We start from the raw sequence: 13,622 nt of genomic DNA, 5'->3' as shown, positions 1-13,622 counted from the left end.
TGGGGTGGCCAGTCCTCTTCTGACTGTGCCGGGTGGAGATTATAACAGAACATAACTGTGCCGGGTGGAGATTATAACAGAGATTACTTCCTCTTAAAGAAGTTACAGGTCTGTGAGAGCCAGAAATGTTGCTTGTTTATAGGTGACCAAATACTTATTTTCCACCATAATTTGCAAATAAATTCATTAAAACTCCTACAATGTGATTTTCTGGATTTTTATCCCTCATTTTGCCTGTCATAGTTGAAGTGTACCTATGATGAAAATTACAGGCCTCTCTCATATTTTTAAGTGGGAGAACTTGCACAATTGGTGGCTGACTAAATACTTTTTTTGCCCCACTGTATATGGGGGGCTTTGGTGACAAAACAGATGGCACTGTGATAGACTGCATCCAATTTGTTTAGTAGGGTGTTGGAGGCTATTTTGTAAATGACATCGCCAAAGTCGAGTATCGGTAAGATGGTCAGTTTTACGAGTGTATGTTTGGCAGCATGGGTGAAGGATGCTTTGTTGGAAATAGGAAGCCAATTTTAGATTTAACTTTGGATTGGAGATGTTTTATGTGAGTCTGGAAGGAGAGTTTACAGTCTAACCAGACACCTAGGAATTTGTAGTTGTCCACATATTCTATGTCAGAACCGTCCAGAGTAGTGATGCTGGACGGGCGGGCAGGTGCAGGCAGCGATCGGTTGAAGAGCATGCATTTAGTTTTACTTGTATTTAAGAGCAGTTGGAGGCCAAGGAAGGAGAGTTGTATGGCATTGAAGCTCGTCTGGAGGTTAGTTAACACAGTGTCCAAAGAAGGGCCAGAAGTATACAGAATGGTGTCGTCTGCGTAGAGGTGGATCAGAGACTCACCAGCAGCAAGAGCGACATCATTGATATATACAGAGACGATAATCGGCCCAAGAATTGTACCCTGTGTCACCCCCATAGAGACTCTCGGACAACAGGCCCTCAGATTTGACACACTGAACTCTGTCGGAGAAGTAGCTGGTGAACCAGGCGAGGCAATCATTTGAGAAACCAAGGCTGTTGACTCTGCCTATGAGGATGGGGTGATTGACAGAGTCGAAAGCCTTGGCCAGGTCAATGAATACGGCTGCACAGTATTGTTACTTATCGATAGAGGTTAAGATATAGTTTAGGACCTTGAGCATGACTGAGGTGCACCCATGACCAGCTCTGAAACCAGATTGCATAGCGGAGAAGGTATGGTGGGATTCAAAATGGTTGTTGATCTGTTTGATAACTTGGCTTTCGAAGACCTTAGAAAGGCAGGGTAGAATAGATATAGGTCTATAGTAGTTTGGGTCAAGAGTGTCCCCCCCTTTGAAGAGGGGGATGACCGCAGCTGCTGTCCAATCTTTGAGAATTTCTGATGACACGAAAGAGAGGTTGAACAGGCTAGTAATAGGCTAGTAATAGGGGTTGCAACAATTTCGGCAGACAATTTTAGAAAGAAAGGGTCCAGATTGTCTAGGGGGGTCCAGATTTTGCAGCTCTTTCATGACATCAGTTGACTGGATTTGGCAGAAGGAGAAATGGGGAAGGCTTAGGCGAGTTGCTGTGGGGGGTGCAGTGCTGTTGACCGGGGAAGGGGTAGCCAGGTAGAAAGCATGGCCAGCCATAGAGAAATGCTTTTTGAAATTCTCAATTATAGTGGATTTATCAGTGGTGACATTGTTTCCTATCCTCAGTGCAGTGGGCAGCTGGGAGCAGGTGCACTTATTCTCCATGGACTTTACAATGTCCCAGAACTTTTTTGAGTTTGTGCTGCAATATAAGGAATTTGAAATTATTTATACTTTTACTTTTGATACTTAAGTATATTTTAGCAATTACATTTACTTTTGATACTTACGTATATTTAAAACCAACTCCTTTTAAACTTTTACTCAAGTAGGATTTTACTGGGTGACTTTCAATTTTACATTTTCTATTAAGGTATCTATACTTTTTCTATACTTTTACTCAAGTATGACAATTTGGTACTTTTTCCACCACTGCCTCAGACCACGTGTATGGTGTCGTATGGGGTTATGGTATGCGCAGACATAAACTTCGAACAATGAACACAACTGCATTTTATCAATGTCAATTTGAAACCATAGAGATACCATGCCATTCATCTGCTGCCATCACCTGATGTTTCAGCATGATAACGCACGGCCCCATGTCACAAGTATCTGTAAACTATTCCTGGATGCTTAAAATGTCCCAGTTCTTCCATGGCCTGCATACTCTGTAACAAGCTGCAGGATTAAATGTATAATATAATAATATAATATAATATGCCATTTAGCAGACGCTTTTATCCAAAGCGACTTACAGTCATGTGTGCATACATTCTACGTATGGGTGGTCCCGGGAATCGAACCCACTACCCTGGCGTTACAAGCGCCATGCTCTACCAACTGAGCTACAGAAGGACCACAAATGTAACACTGGTTGTAGTCCCCTGCTCAGACGTTTGCATGCATCAACTAATGGTTGCGTGCCACATCATCAACTGTGCCATTGGACACCAGATTGCTATCACATAATTATGTGGTTAGCTGATATGTAAAATACATATCCAGGCATTTTAAGATCTGGCAGGGGTCAGCAACATCTAAACAGAGAAACACGGCAAAAGTCGTCACTGGTAAAGATGAGGGGTAACTGAAAATTATTTGAATCTGACATCTGGTTGAAAATACACTAAATTAGGGCCCTCGCTAGTGGTGCAGCTGTCTAAGGCACTGTGTCGCAGTGTTGCGGTATTAACACAGCCTGGGGTTTAATCTTGGGCTGTGTCACAACCGTCCGTGACCGGGAGTCTCATAGGGCGGCGCACAATTAGCCCAGCATCATCCGGGTTAGGGGAGTGTTTGGCCGGGGGGGGGGGCTTTACTTGGCTCATCGCGCTCTAGCGATTCCTTGTGGCGGGCCTGGCACCTGCAGGCTGACTCTGGTCATCAGTTGAACAGTGTTTCCTCTGACACATTGGTGAAGCTGGCTTCTGGGTTAAGCGAGCGGGTGTTAAGAAGCACGGCTTCATGTTTCGGGAGGACGCATGACTCGACCTATGCCTCTCCCGAGACCGTTGGGGAGTTGCAGCGATGAGACAAGATTGTAATCACAAAATTGGTGGGAAAAAGGGGTCAAATAAAATAAAAACAATAGACTAAATTGTCAAAAAATGTCCCAAAAGTGTTGGAAAACATTTGGTGACATAAAGTGGTTTCTGTGAAGGGGTTTAACAAAATTATTCTGAAATAAATTGATCTAATATTTCATAATTTAAAAAAAGTTATATTATAATGTAATTTAAAATATATATATATACAATTAGGGGAGCCTAAAGAAAAATTATACACTTGTTAAGAGATCAAAATTGCAAACAGTCTTTACAGTTTTTTCTGATTGCTGAGGCACTGTCGTTGCAACTAGGATATTTTTGCAAAACTCGACACACCTTAACCAAACCTTAACCAAACCAGCAAAGCATTATACATCTCTTGCAAAGCAAACAATTCTTGCAAAACTCTTCAAACTCTTTTAAAAAATTGTGTTTTTGCATCAATACAGTACACACAAACTATCATTTGAATAAGCACACGAAGCACCAACTACGCACTGATAGTATAAATGAAAAACATGTGTGGCTTTTGATTTGTTCTGTGTGCAGGGCATAGCAGTTTGCAATCAAGTTGTGTCATACATGTAGTAAACACACATGCACACAGGTATCCAAATGTGTAAAGTATGAATGTGTATTCCCGAATATAACACACTATCAATACAAATAAAGGGGGAACGTTTTTTTTCCTCAAAATGTTCCAACACTCCTCAAACAACAAAAGCGCATTAGAAGAAAACAAAAACATTTGTGCTAGAAAAAAAATTAGGCTCCATCTCGCATTCTTTGTGGGTCTGACCATAAAACTTCATCCACATCACATGCGATGTTGTCTTGAGCGAGGCAGCGTGGAATGTATTGCCTGTAGAAGGGGATGCGTTGGTGGGGCTGGCGAACATACACGTTCCGACGCCATGCAGAGAATCATTATTCAATAGGATTCAAGAACGGAGAGTATGGGAGGAGTTTGAGCGCAATGAAAAGTGGGTGACTTGTGAACCAATTGCATACCACAGCAGCCCGGTGGAAACTAACATTGTCTCAGATGATAACGTACCTGGGCTGCTCTGGTCCCTGGTCATTAGGGATTCGTCTGTTGTGGAGGGTTTCCAGAAATGGATGATGGGTGCAGTGTTGTATGGACCTTAATAATTTAGCACGCCCAATTTTTCAGTTTTTGATTTGTTAAAAAAGGTTTGAAATATCCAATAAATGTCGTTCCACTTCATGATTGTGTCCCACTTGTTGTTGATTCTTCACAAAAAAATACAGTTTTATATCTTTATGTTTGAAGCCTGAAATGTGGCAAAAGTTTGCAAAGTTCAAGGGGGCCGAATACTTTCGCAAGGCACTGTATTAGCTCATGATGCACTGCATCTGCTTCTAGCTCCATGACTCTCTCAAAGAGACAATACAAAACAATGTAGCACAGTAGGAAAAGACAGGGATCAGTCAATATGATGTAGCACCATACACTTCCAGATCCAGTACCAATGATAGGATAGTATAGCTTACCTGCACATGTTCGTATCTCAGTTGTTTTACATGGTCTGAGTTTCTTTTGAAAGGGACTCTGTACAGCTGCCTCATACTAAATGCATTGTGTTTCAGTAGACGAGACAGTGCAGAGAGACTCACTCTGTTGACGTTTTGGAATATGGTGTTATCTGTCATTATGTGGTCCTGCAGTTGTCTGAGTCTGATGCAGTTATTTTCAATGACCATATTTACAATGTGGGCCTCCTGCTCTGGGGTGAACAGTCGACCATGTTTCGAAGTACCATGTTTCGAAGTATGATACCTGCAACAGTATAGCGGCTCAGATTTGGGTGAACCCATTGTCCAGCCTCCCTCATGCCATGGTTGACAACATGGTCAACCACAGTCGCTCTGATTTCATCAGTTATTGTGTTCCTGACTCCCCTTCCGCTTCCTCTTCCCCGTCCTCTCCTTCTCCGTGACCTCACCTCACCTCTTCCTTCTCCTCCTCCTCGTTCTCTTACTTATTCACTTCTTTGTCCTCGTCTTCCTCGTCCTCCTCCTCCTCCTCTAGTTATCACCCTTCTTACTCTCTACAGTTTTGCTAGAAGTGTGTTATTACATTTCAAACTGAGTGTAAAGCATTGAGTTGTATTTACAGCTTTGCAAACATGTGTTATACAATTACAAACTGAGTGTTAACCAGAAAACGTGCATTCAGTTTGGCACACTTGGTAAATGCATTGGCTACAAGTGTTAATGGTTTAGTGTTAAGATTTAAGGTGAGTGTGTTGGGGACAATTGAAAAGAAAAGTGACTTGGCAATCGGGATATATAACAAACAGAGTAGCAGCAGTGAAAGTGTGTCTATGTGTGAGTGAGTGTGTGTGTGGCATCAACATATATGTGTGCGTGTGTGCGTGTGTGTGTGTGTGTGTGTGTGTGTGTGTGTGTGTGTGTGTGTGTGTGTGTGTGTGTGTGTGTGTGTGTGTGTGTGTGTGTGTGTGTGTGTGTGTGTGTGTGTGTGTGTGTGTGTGTGTGTGTGTGTGTGTGTGTGTGTGTGTGTGTGTGTGTGTGTGTGTGTGTGTGTGTGTCCGTGCGTGTGTGTGTATGTGTTGGAGTGTCAGTTTAGTATGGATAGAGTCTTGTGAGTGTGCATAGAGCCAGTGCAAAATAATTAAGATAAATAAATAATAAAGGGGGTCAATGTCAATAGTCTGGGTAGCCATTTGATTAACTGTTCAGCAGTCTTGTGGCTTGGGGATAGAAGCTGTTCAGGTGCCTTTTAAGTCACAGACTTGGCGCTTCGGTGCCACTTGCCCTGCATTTGCATAGAGAACAGTAGGGTAGCCTAGTGGTTAGAGTGTTGGACTAGTAACTGAAAGGTTGCCAGTTCAAATCCCCGAGCTGACAAGGTACAAATCTGTCATTCTGCCCATGAACAGGCAGTTAACCCACTGTTCCTAGGCTGTCATTGAAAATAAGAATTTGTTCTTAACTGACTTGCCTGGTTAAATAAAGATTTAAAAAACAGTCTTTGACAATTTTTGGGGCCTTCCTCTGACATAGTATAGAGGTCATGGGTGGCAGGGAGTTCGGCCCCAGTGATGTACTGGGCCGTAGTCATATGATTAGATGTGCATCTTTTAATCGTCTACACCTGTCTGAAAATGTGGGCACAATCCGAATATAGACAAGATCAGGACAAAGGATGCATGTTAGAACCAGGTATAAACAGGGCTTAAGAGGTCTGAACCTCTTGAAGATGTCGCAAGGTGTGTTCACTATGTCGCCTAATTACCCCGTTCCTTCGGGAAAGCATGTCCCCCGCTACATTCTAACAAGTGTCTTCTAACAAGTCGTTTTTGATGGATGTGCTGGGGAGCCATCCCAATTCTGACACCAATGTAGACTGTTAATACACCAAAAGGTTCGAACATCTTGACGTAGTTGCTAGGTATTGTAGGTCTACTAAGGTTGCTGCAATATATAGAAATATGGCAAATTCATTTGTGAGCCACTAATCAACCATTTTAAAACCTCTGTTTTTTAAACCTCTGTTTTTTTCTGTTTTTTAAAGCCACACTAAGATGTGCATTTTACAGCAAAGAGTGCTGGGACACCAATACAAATGTAATGGAGCGATGCACCTCGTGACAATTTTACATGCAAATAGCACCTGCTTTTTGCTGACAACTCATGGGTCTGAATAACTTTGTAACATGCTTGAAATAATAGGCTTTTTGAATGTTAAAGGGGAAATTAGTGATTCAAAGAAAAAAAAACAAGCAGGTACTTGCTTTGGTAAACAGCTGATGAATGGGTCTGGAGAAATGTAACCACTCTCAAATTCAGACAGAGCTATGGATGCAATGACTGGCCAACCGTGTGATAAAAATCCTGCTTTAAAACTACAACGACAATGACAAGCGGTATTAAAACAGGGTTATGGCGGGGTTCAATCAGAAAACAATCAATCAGAAAACTGCTTGATGGGTACGACAGTTTAACTTAGTTCATGTGGCGATTATACGTGAAATTATTCAATAATCAATGGCTATTTCATTCATTTAAAAGTAAAGAAATGGATGTACCAAACCCAGATTGCCCCTTTAAGCTTTGTCTATGATGTTCAATATGACAATAAATGTTTGAAAATCGTCTGTTAATTTCCTGTTGCAAAATACCCCCTCCATTTATTTTCTAGTTGTGGGTTTATATATCTTTTTCTAACATGCTTGCTGTTGAGTAACTTGGGATGAGGTGAAATACTGTCTTTCCTCATTCTGTGGAGACATTGCAGCAGTCCTGGGACCACAGATTGCCCCACAGAGACATTGAGGGTAATTTCAACACACACATGCACTCTCATAGCCATTGCATGCACCAGCATCAGTATACAGCTAACTATGCATTGTCTTACTCCCTGTTTAACAAACATAACATTTCCTAAAGGTAAAGAAAAAAGAAAGACTGTGAGCACATATCATGGTACTTTATCAAAGATGTGTGGCCCCCAAAAATGTTTTCCTATCTATCTGTCCCTTGACTGCAATCGCTGCCACAGGAAGGCTCACTCCTGTCTGCTGATGCTATCTTTTTTGGTTTTCTGTCCTGTGCTGTGTTGAAATATTACCCGTCCCACAAAGGCTGGCCCAGCTTTCTACCCATAAAACGACAATGTCATTGTGTTTGTTTTTAACGGCCTTTGTGAACAGAGTGAAGGGGGGGGGACATCTCTATATGTGCCCTTACATAAAATACTTCACTGGATAACTGGGTTTAGGCATAGCCATTACTATAGCCATTTTAGATGCAATACAATCACATGGAGGAGATTGGGCTAGAGTGGAATTATTATTATATTGAGGTGCTTTATGTTATATTATCAGCTAAAATGAGAAATGGCATATACCTGGATTCATTTACTAATTTTCATTTAAAGCAGTAGTGGTCACAAATGTTTAGTGTTGTTTCCCAAAATACTATTTTGGTCCCTTTTTGTACCTTGATTTTACTGTAAGTCAGCTAACATAGAGAGTTGAGAAAGAGCTATAAAATATTTTTTATTAAAAAATGTTTGAATTGCACAATGACATAACTTTTGCCTGATATCTAACATTTCTTGACAACTGCCTTATTCTTAGTGGTGCTTAATTCAATGAATCTTTTTGAAACCATAAAGGTTATTGGGTAATCAGATTGGGTAATCATTCTTGCCATGTAATTTCAGAGAAAAGGTAGAGGAGGTAGAAAGTGTGCTGAAATCTGTGTCATCTAACCAAAGACAAAAGGCTTTTAAAGTACTTGGAACTTTGTGTTCTTTGACTCACAGCTTTTGTTGACTTAGGTACTAACCCTGCATTATATCAACATTTGGGATACTCCCCGATGAAAGCACTTACGTGACTGTTTTATAACAATGTACAATTTCCACCAATGTAACAAAACAGCATATTTTCATACAGAACCACACATAGTTGCTGTCATTCTCTACAACATTCCCAACACACTCAACAGCCCTCTTCCCTGGCTGCATTCTCACCCCTGGGCTGTAGGTGACGCTGTGACAAGATGTGTTTGAGAGTGTCCAATTCATGTGTGAGTTGCCCTATGAGAATCTGCAGCCGGTGGTTCTCCTCATGCAGCTGCAGAGCCCTTTGGTGGGTGAGCTGTATGCGCCGCCTGGCCTTGTCTCGGCTCTTCCTCACGGCAATATTGTTCCTCTCCCGCCGCAGTCGATACTCCATGGTGTCCTTGGTCAGGCCCCTCTTCTGCAGGGGGCTTCGCAGGGGGCCGGGAGGAAGGGGGAGGAGGAAGGGAGAAAAATCCTGTAGGACAGGGAGGAGGGATGTAGAGGGTTTGGAAGGAAGAGATAACTTTGAAATTGAAAAAGACAAAATGGATGCAAAAAGAAAAAAAACGTAACATTGAACTACATGTTAACTGCAACATTATGCATTCTCATGAACACAGAACCCAAGCGGCGTATCCATGTACCTGTTGCAGTATGTGACTCTGTTGGCCGACATTCTCTGTGGAAGGTGTGTTGTGACAAGGTGCGTAGGACAGGTATGACAATCCCATCATCTGCTCTGTCATTCTGTTACTGCCCGTCCTGACCAATCCCTGAGCCCCCATCGACTGGCTGTATGGAATCCCGTCCATCTGAGTCATATCATTGGTAAAGGGTGCCGGGGTCGATGGGTCAGGGTTCAAGGCCACAGTTGTAGAAGCGTGGGTGGGAGTCTGACCGAAGGTTGTGAATGTGGAAGAAACTGGAGGGCTATACTCTTGAATGACAGAACACTGAGACATCTGTTAGGGATTCAGACACATTATAGTAATGTTCACACACATTCATTATCACGTCCATTGTTAATTAATTACATGATAACTATAGACCTATTGTAGTGTTTTAAATTGTATAACAACATTCTAGTACTAACATTCTCAAGATTTATTTCCATCTATGATGAAATTATCTTTTTAAACGACACGTAGCCTACAGTACATAACTGTCGGTTATGTACGCGTTTCAATATATTATGAGCATTTCCCACCAGGATATTGACTGACTTACCTCTGAATTTGTTTATCGCCGTACTGCCTTTTCTATTTTGTGAGTTCCTCCCTCAATGTTCTGCTCATATACACTGTAAAGACAGGTACTCATCTGATTATCACACCATCACTTCCTCTAAGTTAAACACCACCTCTCTCTCTCTCGCTCTCTCTCTCTCTCTCTCTCTCTCTCTCTCTCTCTCTCTCTCTCTCTCTCTCTCTCTCTCTCTCTCTCTCTCTCTCTCTCTCTCTCATCAACCATGGGCTTGTTTTTTCTTATCGTCTTGTTTCTTGCCTTTAATTTACTTCTCCTTTTTTAGGATCACATCCTGACATTATTGTGTTTTTTTACATTTAAAAAATGTATATGTGGCTCTACATGGGCGTCTTTAAAGAAACATTCTGGGATATTTATTTACAGTTTTTTCTGAATCCTTAAACACTAACAGTGATTCTTGAAGTACTATCTCTGAAACCATTAACACTTGTAGCCAATGAATTTACCAAGTGTGTCAAACTGAATGCACGTTCTCTGCTGTACACTCATATTGTAATTTAAAAACACACTTCTAGCAAAATCATAAACATTGGTCTCTATATTGATACACTATTTCAACAATTGCTTTTCCACATTGACAGATGTGAAAACACTTTTAGATAATGAGTTCACTTACAAATCGGAGCTTGAGCACTATAAATAGGCCACAGGTAAATATTTGGTTTGGACAACAATGGAGGCCAATATTGGACAGAGAGTATGATTTTATTTTTATTTACCTTTATTTAACTAGGCAAGCCAGTTAATAAGAACAAATTCTTATTTTCAATGACGACCTAGGAACAGTGGGTTAACTGCCTGTTCAAGGGCAATGGGTGATAACTAGAGGAGGACGAGGCGGTGAAGAAGTAAGAGGAGGAGGGGAAAGGAAGAGGTGAAGTAGGACGGGGAGAAGGAGAGGACAGGGAAGAGGAAGATGAAGGGGAGTCAGGAACACAATAACTGATGAAATCAGAGCGACTGTGGTTGACCATGTTGTCAACCATGGGATGAGCATGAGGGAGGCTGGGCAACAGGTTCAACCAAATCTAAGCCGCTATACTGTTGCAGGTATCATCAGGATATTTCAAAATGAGATCACACCATATTCCAAAACGTCAACAGAGTGAGTCTCTCTGCACTGTCTCGTCTACTGAAACACAAAAGAATTAGGATGAAGCAGCTTTACAGAGGCCCTTTCAAAAGAAACTCAGACCGTGTAAAACAGCTGAGATATGAATATGTGCAGGTAAGCTATTACAATCCTATCATTGGTACTGGATCTGGGACTGTATGGTGCTACATCATATTGACTGATCCCTGTCTTTTGGCACTGTGCTACATTGCTTTGTCTTGTCTCTTTGAGAGTCATGGAACTAGAAGCAGATGCAGTGCATCATGAGCTAATATATGTGGACGAGGCAGGTTTCAACCTTGCAAAAACAAGTGGCCGCGGCAAAAATATAATCGGGCACCGTGCCATCATCAGCATCCCGGGACAACGTGGTGACAACATAACAACGTGTGCGGCAATTAGTCAAAACGGCGTTCTTCACCATCATGCAATTCTAGGCCCATACAACACGGCACCCATTATCAAATTTCTGGAAACCCTCCACAACAGACGAATCCCTAATGACCAGGGACCAGAGCAGCCCAATTACGTTATCATATGGGACAATGTTAGTTTCCACCGGGCTGCTGTGGTACGCAATTGGTTCACAAGTCACCCACGTTTCACTGCGCTCAATCTCCCCCCATACTCTCAGTTCTTGAATCCTATTGAATAATGATTCTCTGCATGGCGTCGGAACGTGTATGTTCGCCAGCCCCACCAACGCATCCCCTTCTACAGGCAATGGATGAGGTTTGTGGAGACATCGATCAGGGTTCATGCCAGGCCTGGGTACGGAACTCCAGGCGGTACTTTCCACGCTGCCTCGCTCAAGACAACATCGCATGTGATGTGGATGAACTATTTTTTTTTCTAGCACAAATGTTTTTGTTTTCTTCTACTCCGCTTTTGTTGTTTGAGGAGTGTTGGAACATTTTGAGGAAAAACAAAAACACTTTTTCCCCTTATTTGTATTGATAGTGTGTTATATTCGGGAATACACATTCATACTTTACACATTTGGATACCTGTGTGTATGTGTGTTTACTACATGTATGACACAACTTGATTGCAAACTGCTATGCCCTGCACACAGAACAAGCAAAAGCCACAAGTGCTTTTCATTTATACTGTCAGTGCATAGTTGGTGCTTCTTTGTGTGTACTGTTTTGAGGCAAAAACACGATTGTTTTAAAGTGTTTGAAGAGTTTTGCAAGAATTGGTTGCTTTGCAAGAGATGTATAATCTTTTACTGGTTTGGTGCAAAGTTTTGTGGTTAGTGTGTAGAGTTTTGCAAAAATAGCCAATAGTTTCAAAGATAGTGCCTCAGCAATCAGAAAAAAATGTAATGCTGTTCTATGGTCAATAATATATAACCATTAATTATTTAAGAATATAACCTATAAATGCCGCATGAACTTAGTACATCTCAACTGTCTTATCTATAGAAGTACATCGCCTACAACATCATCGGTCTTATACTACACCAGTCTACAAAATTGCAACAATTTCTAAAAACATGTTTTCCCTTTGTCATTATGGGGTATTGTGTGTAGATGGGTGAGAATGTTTTTTAAATTCAGGCTGTAACACAACAAAATGTGTCATAAGTCAAGGGGTATGCATACTTTATGCATACTGTATTTGTGTGGATATACAGTATGTGTTATACACAATGAATGTTCAAAACATTAGGAACCCTTTCCATGACATAGACTGATCAGGTGAAAGCTATGAACCCTTGTTGATGTCACTTGTTAAATCCACTTTAATCAGTGTAGATGAAGGGGAGGAGACCGGTTAAAGAAGGATTTTTAAGCTTTGATACAATTGAGAAAATAATTTTGTATGTACCATTCGGAGGGTGAATGGGCAAGACAAAATATTGAAATGCTTTTGAATGGGGTAGGGTAGCAAGTGCCAGGCGCACCGGTATGACTGTGTCAAGAACTGCAATGCTGCTGGGTTTTTCACACTCACCAGTTTCCTGTGTGTATCAAGAATGGTCCACCACCCAAAGGACATCCAGCCTACTTGACACAACTGTGAAGCATTGGAGTCAACATAGGCCAGCATCCCTGTGGAACGCATTGGACACCATGTAGAGTCCATGCCCCAATGAATTGAGGCTGTTCTGAGGGCAAAAGGGGGTGTAGGAAGGTGTTCTTAATGTTTGTACGCTCAGTGTATAAGTATACATTATACCCTTACCAAATCAAATCAAAGTTTATTGGTCGTTGACACATATATCAAATCAAACTTTATTTGTCACGTGCGCCGAATACGACAAGTGTAGACCTTACTGTGAAATGCTTACTTACAAGCCCTTAACCAACAGTGCGGAGTTAGGAAAATATTTACCAAATAAACTAAAGTAAAAAATAATGAAAACTAACACAATAACAACAAAAATAACGAGGCTATATAGAGGGGTACCGGTACCGAGTCAGTGTGCAGGGGGTACAGGTTAGTGGGGGTACAAGTCATTTGTACACGTAGGTAGGGGTGAAGTGACTATGCATAGATAGTAAACAGCGAGTAGCAGCAGAGTAGAAAACAAGGGGGGGAGGGGGGGTTAGTATAAATACGGTGGCCATTTGATTCGTTGTTCAGCAGTCTTATGGCTTGGGGGTAGAAGCTGTTAAGGACCCTTCTGGTCCTAGACTTGGTGCTCCGGTGCCGCTTGCTGTGCGGTAGCAGAGAAAAGAGTCAATGTCTTGGGTGACTGGAGTCTCTGACAATTTTATGGGCTTTCCTCTGACACCGCCTATTATATAGATCCTGGATTGCAGGAAGCTTGG

General features: G+C 41.7%; 1 protein-coding gene across 2 annotated transcripts; it reads right to left on the bottom strand.

Moving 5' to 3' along the window:
• Nucleotides 1-8,165: 8,165 nt before the first annotated feature.
• On the bottom strand, nt 8,166-9,817 carry cebp1 (CCAAT/enhancer binding protein (C/EBP) 1). 2 transcript variants are annotated; one of them, XM_046355052.1, is made up of 3 exons: nt 9,690-9,817; nt 9,107-9,424; nt 8,166-8,937 (listed from the first exon to the last, which is right to left on the bottom strand). In XM_046355052.1, exons 2-3 carry the CDS (start codon nt 9,422-9,424, stop codon nt 8,620-8,622), a joined length of 636 nt encoding a protein of 211 aa, XP_046211008.1. In that variant the 5' UTR covers nt 9,690-9,817; the 3' UTR covers nt 8,166-8,619. The 2 variants fall into 2 exon arrangements, with proteins under 2 accessions (XP_046211008.1, XP_046211009.1); XM_046355053.1 differs by having other exon boundaries at nt 9,107-9,399; nt 9,690-9,776.
• Nucleotides 9,818-13,622: the final 3,805 nt, after the last annotated feature.

The sequence above is a fragment of the Oncorhynchus gorbuscha genome, linkage group LG07 (genome assembly GCF_021184085.1).
Source record: "Oncorhynchus gorbuscha isolate QuinsamMale2020 ecotype Even-year linkage group LG07, OgorEven_v1.0, whole genome shotgun sequence".
NCBI lineage: Eukaryota > Metazoa > Chordata > Actinopteri > Salmoniformes > Salmonidae > Oncorhynchus > Oncorhynchus gorbuscha.
This window is presented reverse-complemented; position numbering and strand designations above follow the sequence as displayed.